The sequence below is a fragment of the Channa argus genome, chromosome 2, assembly GCF_033026475.1.
Source record: "Channa argus isolate prfri chromosome 2, Channa argus male v1.0, whole genome shotgun sequence".
Classification (NCBI taxonomy): domain Eukaryota; kingdom Metazoa; phylum Chordata; class Actinopteri; order Anabantiformes; family Channidae; genus Channa; species Channa argus.
This window is the reverse complement of record NC_090198.1, coordinates 21,018,716-21,033,013: the sequence shown is the minus strand read 5'-3', so window position 1 is coordinate 21,033,013 and position 14,298 is coordinate 21,018,716. Positions and strand designations below refer to the sequence as shown.

Here is a 14,298-nt window from a genome sequence, read left to right as displayed (position 1 = left end):
GTTTCCACTTCTAAATTGTTCAATCTTGTCAGTCAGACAGGGGAGATGGCAGCAAGCAGCAATAACAGCATACTGCTGCTGGAGCATTAAGAAATTGCAATTATGTGTTTTCGCATCTAAGCTGTTTAGTGCTTCTAATCAGGCAATCTGTGGAAGTGCAATTGTGCGATATTTTGTCTTGCCTTAGTTCCATTTTTACATTATTCGGTTCTGCCAGAAGCAGCAATGGCTGCCAGCAGCGATAGAAGCATAGCACCACCTGCTGGAGATAATTCTTATAGATTTCCTGGAAATAAAACAAATTGTGGCCGTTTGTGGAACTGCAATTGTTCCGATTTGTTTCATGTTTTTACACTTCTACATTGTTCCGGGTTTGTAGTCTCGCAGCGGGGAAAGTGAGAGCTGCTGGCTTTCAGCAATTAAATGCGTTTTCTATAGGAAATGCCCATTCTAGTTTGTCTTATGAATCTTCTTCTGCAAATGAACTAAAGCTTTTATATAATTGTAGTGGGGTAAAAGTATCATAGAATGGCAACAGTAAGCTAAGTACCTCAAAACTATCCTCAAAGATGACAGTCTACTTGTGTAAATGTACTTTAGTTATTTGCCATCTGCGGCCATTTGTTTTTTCTCGTTACACGACCCAGAAGATATAATCATCTTAATGTTTACTATTTAATTGAATTAAAAAAAACCCGGGTGCAGTATCATGTTGCTAAAGGAGGACATCAGATAAGCCCACGGAAAGGAAGGAGGGAGGGAGCTGTTCCTGAACGTGGCCAACGGGCTGTAGCACCGACTCTACTGCGAGCCTGTCAAACACAACCCACACAGCCAACATGGCGGACTGGGGTGAGAAACTTAAGTTGAGAAGGATAGCTGTCGCACATCATCCGACTGTCACTGTGTTTGTTTTACGAGCCTGTTACTTCGTTATTGTCAGGCTTGCTCGCTAGATGCGGATTGGGCTAACGAATGTTGTGTTGTCGTTTTTACAGACGCTGACTACTTCGAGCCGGATGAGCCGATTAAAAAGGCGGCAGCGCTGGACAAATGGGAAGGCGAAGATGAAGAAGAAGATGTTAAGGTAAATCAACGTGGCAAACACTCTAAAGCTCGGACTTGGCTTCAAGCTCATTCTGACATCGTTTAGCGAGCGGTAAGATCGTATCAGCTGGGTTGAAGCATTGTCGCCGTGACTGTGATGCCATGCTTCACCGCGGTTTGTGGCTGCCTGTCAATCCTAACCCCCGAGCCCGTTTTAGCATTATGCTATCTCATGGCTAAGTCATGTGGCTCCATCAGGAAGCATGTAGTAACTCCTAGCAGTTAGCTAGCGATAGATTGCTGCCCGGGTTATAGTCGTAGTAACGTAAAACTAACACCCCTTACACCAGTCGGTCGCTTTCTAGCTGACGATCGTGGATCGTGGGCGCTAATAGTGTATGTTATAGATACAGTCTGACCGTTAAAGGTCTAACTCATTTCGGGGGATATATGCTATATTTGGATAACGTAGCATAAAGCTAACCCCTTACCGGCCCACTTGGCTAGCTAGCAAAGTCACTAGCTTCCATGTCAGCTTTGCGTTATGTTGGTAATTTTGACTATAGATTCATCAACGTGTTTGTGGTTTGTAGCGCTTTGTAATGTAGACTAATAAATCATTACCACCTTGCGCACTGTATGTAATGTAGGAAATTGGCATTGGTGCTCCGTTCTTAATTCCCACCTCTAACACACGATTCGGCATGAAGCGGCGTTAGCTTGCTAGCCAACTTTAGCCCCAATCGGATGAAATCATCTAGGTTGATGACTCAACTTAGCCGAGAACTAGGCCGAGAACTTTCTGACTTTACAACAGCCGTATGGTGGGGGACTAGTGGTCAGTTTATACAGCTTAACAGGGGGTTATTACCCCATTTCTATCCAGAAACCTCGGTTTATTTACATAGGAAAAGTGCTGGCTAAGGCCCCTTCAACAATTGTTCAGTTTTCTGTCACGGATGGAAACTAAAGCACCTGCATTGACGCAGTCTCTGGTACAGTCTGTAGGCTCATTCAAGAAGAAGAGACAGTGTTTGATTGGTCTCACAAATTATTTATAGTCCCACGTGTACAGTATTGTGTTTAGGCACGAACAAATGCCACAGCTGTTTGTCGGAATTTAATAAATATGACGTTTGTTACTGAGTTGGTTATTTCATACACGGTCTGTGTAGTATGGAATTTTTCAGACAAGAAGTGAGTATGGAAAAAAGTTTACATTAATTTGAAGACATTTATTGTGTGGATGTGCATGTTATTATGTAGAACACCTAAACCTTATGCTTTTTGTTCTCAGTTTGCTTGTGTATCCTATACCCTGTTATGTAAAGGTCACACATTTTTTTTTTTATCTACAGGACAACTGGGATGATGAAGAGGAGGAGGGGGAGGAGGAGGAGAAAAAAGCAGAGGTGAAGAAACCAGGTAATTGTCAGCTGTTTCACAAGAACATAATTCAGTGTTGTATGTTTATCCTTGGAAAAGCTGACAGTTTGTTCAGCAAAGGTACACATTTTATTTCTTTTTTCTAATTTTCAGAGACAAAAGTTTCTGAAAAGAAAAAGTTGAGTGAGAAGATCAAAGAGAAGGAAAACCGTTTAAAGAAAAAACAACAGGAGCTGATGGACAAAGAGTTGGAGAATAAAGTAAGTTTAGCTCTTCTAATTGCTTTTTTTTGTGTACATTATACAATGTATTTTTCTGTAATATGCAAAAAAAATATATTTTTTTTGAAAGTCAAATGTTTAAACTTGTGATTGTGTTATCACAGCAACCAGAGCTCAGTCCTGAAGAGCAACTAGCAGAGAAGTTAAGAGTGAAGAAATTACAGGAAGATGCAGACTTGGAGTTAGCAAAAGAAGCTTTTGGTGAGTAGCTCTTCCACGACAACACCACTGTTCTTGTGTACAACGAATGCAGACCTTTTTCAATGGGTGTATGCAATTGCTATTTGATGTTTAATTTAGACAGGAATAGATGGTCTTTACGTATTCCTCTCTTTGGTTTTTCTACTTTTAAAATGCTTAGATGAAACTCAAAATTTCAGCTTGCTTATCTACTTATTTTTGGCTGTGTCACACATGTAGACCCGAGTTTGTTCACAACTTACGTTTCAAAATAGTTTTGAGAAACTGCAGTCTTTTAAACTTGCAAACAATAGATAGTCATTTCTTAGCCACCTGTATTATTTTCCTGTTGTGTCTCATATTTGGGTTAGCACTAAAGCAGAAGGAGCACTGATTGTTGTCCAAATAAGGCGCGTTTATTCACCTTTAAACACCCTTTGGGTGGGCGACTGTGGCACAGGAAGGTAGAGCGGTTGTCTACCAATCTCACAGTTGTTGGTTCAATCCCCGGCTCCTCCGGTCACATGTCGAAGTGTCCTTGAGCAAGACACTGAACCCCAACTTAGTTGCTCCCGGTGAGTGTTGGCCAGCTGCATAGCAGCTCCCCCATCGGTGTATGAGTGTGTGTGTGATTGTGAGTGTGAATGGGTAAATAAGAAGCAGTGTAAAGCGCTTTGAGTGCCAATAGGTAGAAAAGCGCTATATAAGTGCAGACCATTTACCATTTACCATTTACCCTTTAACAAAGCAGTTATTTGAAAGATGTATTACAAAATCTTTACATAATGTAACTGTTTATAAAGTAGTATTTTTTTAACAGCACACCACCTTACATTTTAATGATGCTTAGTGCTATTCATTTATTTATTTTTTGAACCAGGTTCATTATGAGACATTTGATTGTTGGAAAATTAACTTCACGGTGCTCTGGTCGACAAGCTAAATGATGTTGAAACAGTTTCTAAAAAAAATGACAAACCTCATCATTTGTTATTGCTGCATCTTAGCCCCCTGTACTTTCCGGCTTAATCCTTTTGAGCTAGATTGTTGGTGTAAACTTAGTAATACAGTCAACACTTTTCATCTGTAAAACTGTCATTCATTACAAATAACTAATCTTTTCTCAGGTGTCAGCAGTACTTCAAACAGTGGCACTGGAATTGATGCCATGTGCCCATCTTCCAAAGAAGACTTCACAGAGTTTGAAAAATTGCTGAAAGAAAAGATATGCCAGTTCGAAAAATCTGTGCATTATTCAAGTTTCTTGGATTCATTGTTTCGAGAACTTTGTATTTCATGTAAGCCCAGATTATTTTTATTTATTTTTTTAACTGAACAATACAATTAAATATTTCAGTCAAAGCATGCATGACTATTAACCTTTTTTTTCTTTCTTTCTTACAGTGGAAGTAGATGACTTGAAAAAAATCAGTAATTCCCTCTCAGTCCTACTTAGTGAAAAACAGAAACAAGAAAAGGTGAGTGCCTTCATGCTTTTATTCTTTTAATTTTTAGACCATCTATACGGGTAACTTGTATTTAGTAGAGGGTGCTGTGGTATGTCTGGTGGATTTCAACATTTACTGATTCAACAACAGTTATTTAAGTGTAACATGCCTATGATTGAGTTCTATACCTGAGTAGTTTGTTGCATTGTATAGAGTCCTAACATGAAGTTAGAAAGTGGTTTTGCTGTGTAGTTTAATATAATGTATATTGTTTTAAAGTGATTTCATTTTTTTTCCCTTGACAGCAAAACAAAGGAAAGAAAAAGAAGAAAGGTGTCTTGCCAGGAGGTGGTTTGAAAGCACAGCTCAGAGATGACCTTGACTATGCAGAGTTTGATGGTGGCTACGCCCAAGATTATGAGGACTTCATGTGACACTGGCTCCATCACCACTGCCCTTTCTCCCTCCCAACCCTCAGAAATGCAGCTGTACCTTCTCATGCTGTCCAGTGCCATCCTGGAAAATCTGAACTATGTGTTGCCCCCTTCATATTGCTTCATTAACCAGAGGGACTCTACCAGGAAGCATCCAGTCTCACCAACTCTTTACGTTCTTACAATATGGAATTGCCTTTTCTGTCTCATTCAGCCTCCACTCACACAAATAATTATGTAGTATCTGTTGGGTGACCCAACTTCAATGGAGAATACATTGTAACTGCTATTGTCAAAGAGTTTTGCAGGGCTCATTTTTAATAAATGTTGCTCCTGGTCAAATGGCAGATACAGTATTGCAGTTTTAAATGTAGTGACATAGAAACACAAGGTTCTATGCAAAAAATCTTTAACCAGAATGTCATGTATATATTATAGGTCTCACTTACCTGTGGATAGTTATCTTACAGGAAAGTATATAGTATCTATAACGTTGGTTGCCAAATGCAGAACAATTCAGTACATTATTCATTATCTCTGAAGAGGTTGCATTGTTGGTGATTTGAGACTGACAACATGTAAGTAGTAGTTATTTTACAGAGAGCACATGACATTCACTAAGATAAAAGGGATAGACAAGTATAATAAATGTGACTTTAAAACCTCAGCCATTCTCTTAATACATCTCTGGAATATCCTTGAAAATTTGGAGCAAAGAGTGCTTATAGGTATTTTTTGTGCATGACACATGTAATTTACTAATTTGATTTCTACTAATGCAGAAAAACTATGGATCAAGCAAGTGGATTAACTTGCTACAACTGGGCTCCTAATCATTGCTTCTGCAGGCTTGTATCAAGTGTGATGAGGAGCGGGGGCTTATGGGCTTCACCCCACCATGTCTTCATATGGGCTACAGTTAGTTGAAAGGGGCATATTTCTCCTTTTCTAGCAGTTGACCGGTTTCAATGTTACATGGACAATTGGATACATTACAAAGTGGAAGATAAGGCATCCGCCTTGTTTTATAAGCATCTAATTTAATAAATCACTGGTCAAAAGTATATGTGGTTGTCCTTGTTTGGAGATTCTTTCACTGATTTTTAAGGCGTGTAATAAATACTCTATTTACAATTTCAAGTAAGTATTTAGCACAGTAAATTTGCAGTGTAAAAGGAAAACTATTAATGGGGGCGGGGGGCTGCGAGAGTGGACTAGCATTGCTTAGTTACATATTTGGGGATAAATGACAGAGCTAATGTCCACTGGTCTCCATGTAATCAGGAGGTTTATTGGGGTTTAGCTCGTAGCTTTTGAATGTTTTCCTGTAGGATTTCTGGCGCTTCGCCTACGGCTGCTGCGAAGTCCATTAGCCCTCTCTCGGCGTCTTTTCTGCCTGCTTTCTCCTCTCACCACATTTGCCCTTATCTGACCTTGAGGACTCTGCAGTGCCTGAAAAACACTCTGGCGGTTTGCCTCATTATCTCCGCAGGTGAATGTCAGTGCTATGCCTTCGTTGCTCTTCATGACTCGAGATGTGCCATCAGAAGAGCCATCAAAGCAGCGTCCAAGTGCAATCTCTTTGGCTGTCCGGGGATCCTGGTCAGTCACTGTGTAAATTCCATAATTATGGCCCAGGGGGTCAAGAGGTGCCAGCATAGTGAACTCATTAGTGTCATTGTTCACAGCTAAGGGCAAATGGTTGACTAAATACTCCTGAAGCTTAGCATTGACATGATCTCTCTTGCAGCTTCCTTGTGGAATCACCTTAACCAAGGTACGATCAACACGTTCCTGATCATACAGCATTCCACTGCACTTGAACTCAACACACACAGCTGACACATTGGTGTGATCCATGTCACGGATGCTGCGAGTGTCTCGGAGTCCATAAAGCTGGCCCACTGTCTTGGGATGGGTGCCACCCATGTTGCGAGATCGCACATTGATCTCATGTGGGCTGCTGAGTTTGACTTTAATGTAGCAAGCCCTGTATTCCATGGGTTTGGGCCACCAGTTCAGGTAGTCCTCAGTCCAGCTCATTGGATCATCTTCATTGAATGGCACTGTGTTGTAATCGTATCTGTCTCCTTCCACTCTTGAGAAGCGGAAGTGTGCTGCACTGAATGGGGCCTCTTCACATTCTTTCAAGTTCTCAAATGCATACACTGGACCATTCCCTTCTTCTGCTGTGTTGGCACTTGGTTTCGCTACATTGATGCTGAATGCCGTCTTTTTTAAGCGCGAGTCTTCGTGATCAGATCGCCTGTAGTTCAGTTTACCCAGGTAAGGCTGGGGCACTCCAATGAGGTTGGGATTGAGTTTAGGAGCAGACGGGACAGCCTCCAGTTCCTCCCCTCCAAGGTTGGCCATGACATAGGCAGAGTAGGCATCAGTCTTTAGCTCATCACAGAAGGCAGGAAGACAAGCACCGTTTGACCCAGTGACAACACTATCAAATCGTCCCCAGGCACGTGGGTTAGTGGAGTAGCCGGCTGTGGGCTCCATGTTTATGAGACTCACCACAACTCCCCCAACTTGCTCACTGGGCATGTAGCGTTCACTGCGGAAGGCCCTTACTTTAACATAACACCGGCGGTTCTCAGGGACATCCAGGTTAAACAGACGTCTCTCTCTGATTTCCATGTTACCAATCAAAAAGGTTCTCTCTTCCCTTTTGCCTCTTTTTTTCTTTTCCATCTGCAGACTTCCCTCCTCCTCCCAAAGGCCAGTGCCAGGGTTCAGTGACCATAACTTTATGTCGTTGAGGTGTTCAGACATCTGTACCTGAGCAGAATCCAGGAACACTTTCACTTCACCTGCATTCAGTGGCTCATTATTTTCCTGACCCCTAAAGTCAACTGAGAACATTCCATAGGTTCTCAGTGGTAAGGTATCGCCTTCATCTCCTATAAAGTTTAGATCACTTTGAGCAGCTGCAGCTGTGGAAACATCCCTTGGGTCCAAGAACGTCACACTAGCATTGACATTACCTGTGAACACTTCTCCATTCTCCTTATAGAAAGAATGAGGAGGAATCTGGATTTGAACCATTGCTTCCTGGCCCTCTACTTCGCCAAGCTCCAAAATATTGGTTTCCGTGGAGCTGATGGTCACAGGAGCTTTCTTTCTTAGAAGTTTGACCTCATGGTAAACAGATCCTCCTTTGGTGTTAAATGTAAGTACCTTTGTGGTATTCACAAATTTCTGCATGTTGTCCACAAATGTCACGACCAGCCTCTCTGTGTCTGGAGGTACCTGGATGGAGAAGGTACCTTTGTACCCTGTGCGACCGATTCTGACTCCATTCATAAAAATGTGGCCAAACCTCACTGGCTCCCCACTGTCTGCAGCAATGGCCCTACCGTACACAATAGCCTTTGTGTCCACACATTTCTGGCAGCCACACTCAGTCACCACCATGGTGGGCAGTTCGTAACCCTGGCATGTTATCTGCCTCTTCTCCAGCTTTTCCGCACCACAGCAGTATGCCACTTTGTCTTTGCATCTGATGCCGTTGTCCAGCTGTCCAGCACATGTACTTGAGGGGCACTTTCCCACATCATAGTAGAACGAATCTGTGCCGTTTTGGTAACAGTCGTGTGGAAGCCGAATAAAGTGGGATTCAGGGTGGGGGTTACATGAATGTTCATCCTTACCTGTGTTTGAGATTTACAAATAAAATTGTTGATTTAGTTAGATAACTAGATTAAGAACACTGCCACCCTTCTGAATTAAAACAAAGTATGTAGCCCCCTTTTACTACTCAGTGCTGAGAACCCACCTAAGATTTTCAGTGTAGCCGGTTTGGACTTAATAGCGCCTGATGGACCACTTGCTGTACAGTAGTACTCCCCTGCCTGCCCTGGATGCAGCTCTTTTAGTACCAAGGTGCTCTCAGTCTGCCTCTCCAGGAGACTGTTGTTGTGAAACCTGTTAGTGCAAAAAGCAGAGCCAAAGGTGTGAAATACACTACATTTTTCAAAGTAAAAAATGTAGGCCTGTTTGTAGACTAACAAGTCCTACCATTGGTACTTGTCTGGCTGTGGTGTTCCTGCCACTTTGCAGCAGAAGGCGGTGGTTTGTCCCACCCTCCTGGCCTTGCTCTCAGGGTTGCTCAATACATAAAGCCTCTCTGAAACATGACATTTGGAAATAATAACCTCTAAGTTTTCTTACATAGTTAACAAACACCTTGTCAGTAAATATTGCAGCACCTAATAATTTTTCATATTGTAATCTGATGCAGTAATTATGGTTATGTAAAGTAAAATGGAAGACATTCACTGTACCAGTTCTTTTCAGCTGTAAACTGAGGACTGAGATGCGTTCAGCACTGTTGGGCACAACAACCTTAAGAGTAGCATGACCCTGCAGGGTGACTGTCAGGGTGGTGTTGCCATCAGGGCAGATACCAGGGATGCGAAAATGTCCGTTATGGTCTGTGAGGGTGAGGAGTTTGTTATAGCGAAGAATTGCAGCCCCTTCAGCAATGAGACCACCAGCTCTACGCACGGAGCCCAACAAGGTGTGCTCTTCACACATGCATGTGTCACACTCAGCATTTATCCTCCCCATCAGACACTGTAGGGAACATTCTGCAGAGCAGAAGAAACCAAAGTTTAATAGTGCATGGATTAGCTGACTTAACTGAATTGGAGAAGTTTAAGCCTGTTTAACTTCATTATGGTCAATTCACCTGTCTTTGTGCATTCAGGGCCCATGCATTCTTTGCCTTCTACCTTAGGCCCAGTGCAAGGCAGAGAAGCAGACTGGCAGCTTCTGGTGCGAAGCTGGACCCCAACTTGACCACAGAGGGCAGGACATGAGCTCCAGTCTGACCATGGGCCCCAGGTACCCTCAATATGCACACTTTGCCCTGCTGGAACATAAAGTATAAAAAAATACTCAAGTCATTACCCTCAAAGAATATTTGAGTTATGCATACTACCAGAAAATAGTGCAAAGTTTTGTTTTTACATTAATACCAAATATTAGGACATGAATAAATATGAAAGGTATAACAAGACCAAACCTTTAGGACATAGGAAGCGGACTGCGTAGTTGGAACAGTTGCGTTCAGGACCTTGCTCCTCATTGAGGCACCAGAATCCCAAAGTGGGGTCTGCATGGACTTTCTCCCCAGTTTCACGGGCTGGGACCCATTCAGTGGTCCGGGCTTCAATTGCCCGTGGAGTCTCACATACCCGGGCACGGTAATAGAATCGAATGGCTTCCAGCTGCTCATAGTCTCCGTGACCTCCAGGGTGATCCACATTAAACCACGTGGTCCACTCGTAGTCTGAACATAGAATCCACAAACAAGCACGGCCTGAATGAGCAGCCCAAACTTGGTGTGTTCAACACACCTTGGAATATGGATTTTGTTTTAAATGTTAAAAAGTTACCATCAGAGTGGAAAGCAGCAGGCCCAGACTCTTTGTTGCCCTTTCTCCATGATTCTGCAACAGATACATCGAAATGTGTGATTAATGCCATAGTGCTAGTTCGTCAAATTTGTGTGCATTAGTATCTGGCAGGTTCAGCCAGTACTTGGTGCCGGAAGGCAGCTCCCCATTCAGGTCTAGGTTCACCTAAATAAGAGTTATATAAACACTATTTGTTTTTGCCTGTAGAGACACATTATAGACATAAAATTAAATAAAATATCTCCCAAACTGGTAATGGTGAGTATAAACTGAACAATTTATCTGAACATCATCTTCTTTTTGCCTCAATGTTTAGCAGCTGAGATTTCAGTGTGTTTCATTAAAGTACCTCTAACCTGCAATACACAACTTTGCATTGTTTTGAGGTGAACATTTGTTATGGCATGTATAATGTGCATTGTGTGGTTTGTGGTGTTCATTTCATACATATGCTCAGTTAACAGCCCTGGAAACTCAGAATCTCAGCATCTTGATGAGAGACCCACCTCGAGCAGTAACAGTGAACGCTGCGAGTCGCACGATGATGAGAACAAGCCTTAGTGACATTCCCACACCCAGCTGCAACACCTGACCTTCAAACTTTCGCCTCTGGTAACTCCTGTCGGAAACTGCACAGAAGAAACTACTGTTCAGAAGATGAAGATTGCATTGCAATATTTTTTACAAAACGTACGGTCCATATCATCTTTTTCAAAGTGATATGTTTTGAAGAAACTGATGCAAATAAAACAATAGTTAATTTCTATTCATCTTTAAGGATCTGTTCCATGCTTTTTGAGGTCATAGGGTGAAAAGGCATGGCTGTACAGAGCCCCTGACTCAGATTACACATCTGTGTTAGCCATCGCCATTTGTCAGGGGAACACTCAAACATTTCTGCATCCACTGGTAACACAATCTAAACACCCACTCACAGACAATAGGTTTGCACTAGTGCACTTTAAGTTAAAACAACAAATAAAGAACAAATACTGATGAAAGAATGTTTGGATTTTTTGGAAAGGAATTATAGGCAATACATTAGAAGTCAGCGACTGTAATCAAAGCTATTAGCAGATATTAAGTCATCTGGAATAATTTAAGATCCACATTATAAATGTGGCTACACATGTAATAACCAGCCATTTGCAGGGCAATATTCCAACCTTTGCCTACACAATTTAACAAACACAGAAGAAATATATAATTGGGACATGGTAATGTCCTTCTATCTTACCGTCTTGTTGACTGCACTTTCCTTTTTTGTACAGGAAAGTCCTTAACTGTTTTTTTCTCTCCTTTTATGTCTATCTCACATTACACTCCTCCACCTCTGTTCCTCACTCTGGCTCAACACATTCCTTCAGTCTCTTTTATACCTCTCTGCCTCTAGGACCCCTCCCTCCTGTCAGCCACAGTGTCTTTTGATTAGACCATTATCCCCATAATTTATCAGCATCATTGTACGAACATGACACATCGTGGGCATTAGATTGTGTCTCCCAAATGTTTCAAGTTCAGTATAGATATAGTCATACTGGGACAGTGGATTCAAGTTCAAGTTCTGAGGTTCACATACACAAGAATCAATTACTTTTACTCCATAACATTCAGAGGAAAATATTTAATGTAAACTTTAGTTAGAAGTTACTTTTTTCAGATAATGACTCTTAATATAAAATCTAATTGACTTATAAATGATTAAGGATTAACCACCTGACAATTGATAAAAGTGGTTAAAATGTTAGCAACTGTACCATTTCTGTTCCATATCTATTTGCCAGGTAACTTTAGCTTTACCCTTTTCTTTCATGTTTTTAACATAACTTTTCTATGCCTTTGAGAGCTTGTTGTGTAGATAGAGAAACAAAGTGGTACTTCTACTTGTAATGGACTCTTTTTGTTTAGTTTTTTTTTGTCAAATACTTTAACCTTAAATTTGACCACTGAGTTGGAGAAAGAAAAACGGGATGTGGAGCTAATTTTATAAATGCGTTTGTGTCAGTCATGCCTCTGAGAGACCATAGAAAGTCTGTTTCTTCCCACACATAAGATGATCTCATGGCAATCACAAGGCAAACAAGGAAAAATACTGAATAACATTATCCTACTTCTTTCTGTTCCTAGCGCAGGTGAATAATGTCAGCAACGAGATTAGTAAGTTTTGCTCAGACATATGTACAGTTTATCTATGACAAGGGAAGAGGCGGAACCAGTAAAAACAAAACCCGTATGACCTTTATGTTTCATTAGCAGAGATACGTTAATTTGGTGTGAGGACAGAAGTATCGAGAGGGGTGAAAGGAGGAGCCAGTAAAGATAGTACAAAAGCAATGCTCCAGACCATGTACCTCCTCATCTCAGTAATGATTTTAGCAAATGTGTTCTTTAAAATTGTAAAGTTAATCTCGCATCAACAGAACTATCTTATTATTCTTTTCATGTTTCAACAAAAGGTGTATTTTTCCAATATTTACCAGCAGTCCAGTGAGGATACCTCCATGGATTTTTTTTTTTCTAATCGAAAAATGACTTTATACCATCATAGGAGGACAGAGGCATTAGAGGATCATGTGAAAATAGGAAAGTAAGAGAACACACACACAAATCCACAAAAGATTGGTCTCTGGGCAACAGGAGGAGACAGTCTGTGCTCTGACAAAGAAGAGTCAATAACCTAAAGTGGTGAACAAACTAATGCTCCAGCATATATACCTTTGATGTAGTTAGGCACATTTACATTTATGCAGTAACTACACACTGTGATACTGCTACTCTTATTTTACAAAAACAAACATTTCCCATCACTGCATTCAACTGGAAAATAACAGTATTCTCAAAAGTGAAGCAACCAAGTTTATGAGATGAATGAATCTACCCAGTTATCTCAGGCTAATCTTAACAAGAATGTCACAGTGTTGCGATGCATTTGTAGGTTTTTTTGTCGAGGGTCTTTTTGCAAGGCAAACCAATATTATTCTCAATGAATCTCTACTGGTATTAGAATTTGTCAGTTTTTAATCAGAGGTGTAATTCTTGTACTGAAAGATGACGTCATGCCCCAAAAGTCAAATGCATTGACTTCTACTGTAAATGTCTTGGCAGTTTCCTTGAATCTGAATCACTTCTTTCCCCTTGAACAGACCTACAGGAAGTGGATGGGCTCTGTTCCTCTGTGTGAGGCCGGGCCCCATAATGACAGTAGCAGGAGGTGCTCTACATATTTTTACTCTGCCTCAGTCTTCTCTTTTCTCAACCAGCACCACTAACGTTGTGCTTTGGGCTTAGGATGTGCTCACATCCCTTCCAGTCTATAACAGTTCTCATACACAAACTTTTTTACTGACAAAAGAGTTGTCAGCTTTGAATCCACAGTTGTAAAGGAGTCTCCACAGTCTGTATACAAATGACAGTAAAGTTTGGATAAAGATATTGTAAATCTAGTATGAAATTATGAAGCGTCATATGGGATTAACCCAAACTTTGCAGTTTTGTAAATTATGAGGGCTGTGGATTATGTCTTAAGTCTGTTCAATGCAGGAATCATTTCACAACCAGTGAGGACAAATAACAACTAAAAACAATAGATAAAAAAAATAATAATTCACAATAACCCCATAAAAACACCTTTGAGTCTGTGCCTCAGTGGAGAAAAGGTTTGTGCTTATTTCTGCTAACTAACAGACAAACTAGGGAGAACTGTGCAGCACAAATAGACTGAGGGCTGACAGGCAGTTCTCCTACTTCTGATGGAGAGTGAACAAAATAAAATGATTAACTATAAATATGGCACACAATTACAACAGCAGCACAAACTGTAGCTTCTACAAGTTTGAATAAAAACTGAACATTACAACCACGTAATCACAGAACTGTTGCATCTTTTTTTTAAACCTGGGTGAACCTGATAAGTTCGATACAAATGTAAATGGTCCCCCCTGAAAAAGTCTCATTTACAGTATTTTGAAGAGAAATTAATACCAATAAGGACTTAAGTAAGAAAACAAAAATACTGTGGATTTGCATGACATTTCTTATTTTACATGTTCACCCCACCAGTGACCGACTAATGCATGTTTTCATATGAAAAACA

At 40.9% G+C, this 14,298-nt stretch overlaps 2 protein-coding genes across 4 annotated transcripts; one reads left to right on the top strand and one right to left on the bottom strand.

Annotated features, from left to right (window-relative positions):
* Nucleotides 1–442: 442 nt before the first annotated feature.
* On the top strand, nt 443–5,840 carry eif3jb (eukaryotic translation initiation factor 3, subunit Jb). 2 transcript variants are annotated; one of them, XM_067496325.1, is made up of 8 exons: nt 443–852; nt 999–1,087; nt 2,406–2,472; nt 2,587–2,693; nt 2,819–2,915; nt 4,022–4,192; nt 4,299–4,372; nt 4,648–5,840. In XM_067496325.1, exons 1-8 carry the CDS (start codon nt 840–842, stop codon nt 4,774–4,776), a joined length of 747 nt encoding a protein of 248 aa, XP_067352426.1. In that variant the 5' UTR covers nt 443–839; the 3' UTR covers nt 4,777–5,840. The 2 variants fall into 2 exon arrangements, with proteins under 2 accessions (XP_067352426.1, XP_067352427.1); XM_067496326.1 differs by lacking the exons at nt 443–852; nt 999–1,087 and adding an exon at nt 1,124–2,244.
* cilp (cartilage intermediate layer protein, nucleotide pyrophosphohydrolase) lies at nt 4,373–11,454 on the bottom strand. 2 transcript variants are annotated; one of them, XM_067496322.1, is made up of 9 exons: nt 11,443–11,454; nt 10,712–10,834; nt 10,185–10,238; nt 9,812–10,078; nt 9,476–9,658; nt 9,069–9,374; nt 8,803–8,911; nt 8,561–8,709; nt 4,373–8,435 (listed from the first exon to the last, which is right to left on the bottom strand). In XM_067496322.1, the coding sequence occupies exons 2-9, from the start codon at nt 10,770–10,772 to the stop codon at nt 6,076–6,078; spliced, it is 3,489 nt and encodes a 1,162-aa protein (XP_067352423.1). In that variant the 5' UTR covers nt 10,773–10,834; nt 11,443–11,454; the 3' UTR covers nt 4,373–6,075. The 2 variants fall into 2 exon arrangements, with proteins under 2 accessions (XP_067352423.1, XP_067352425.1); XM_067496324.1 differs by having other exon boundaries at nt 9,476–9,655.
* Between the last annotated feature and the right edge of the window lie 2,844 nt (nt 11,455–14,298).

Coding starts and splice junctions, on each gene's coding strand:
- cilp (XM_067496322.1), bottom strand. CDS start 10,772: ATGTCACTAAGGCTTGTTCTCATCATCGTGCGACTCGCAGCGTTCACT. Junction 8,710..8,802: donor CAGCCAGACAAGTACCAATG/GTAGGACTTGTT, acceptor TTGCACTAACAG/GTTTCACAACAACAGTCTCC. Junction 8,436..8,560: donor GGCTACACTGAAAATCTTAG/GTGGGTTCTCAG, acceptor TCTCAAACACAG/GTAAGGATGAACATTCATGT.
- eif3jb (XM_067496325.1), top strand. Junction 1,088..2,405: donor ATGAAGAAGAAGATGTTAAG/GTAAATCAACGT, acceptor TTTTATCTACAG/GACAACTGGGATGATGAAGA. Junction 2,473..2,586: donor AGCAGAGGTGAAGAAACCAG/GTAATTGTCAGC, acceptor TCTAATTTTCAG/AGACAAAAGTTTCTGAAAAG.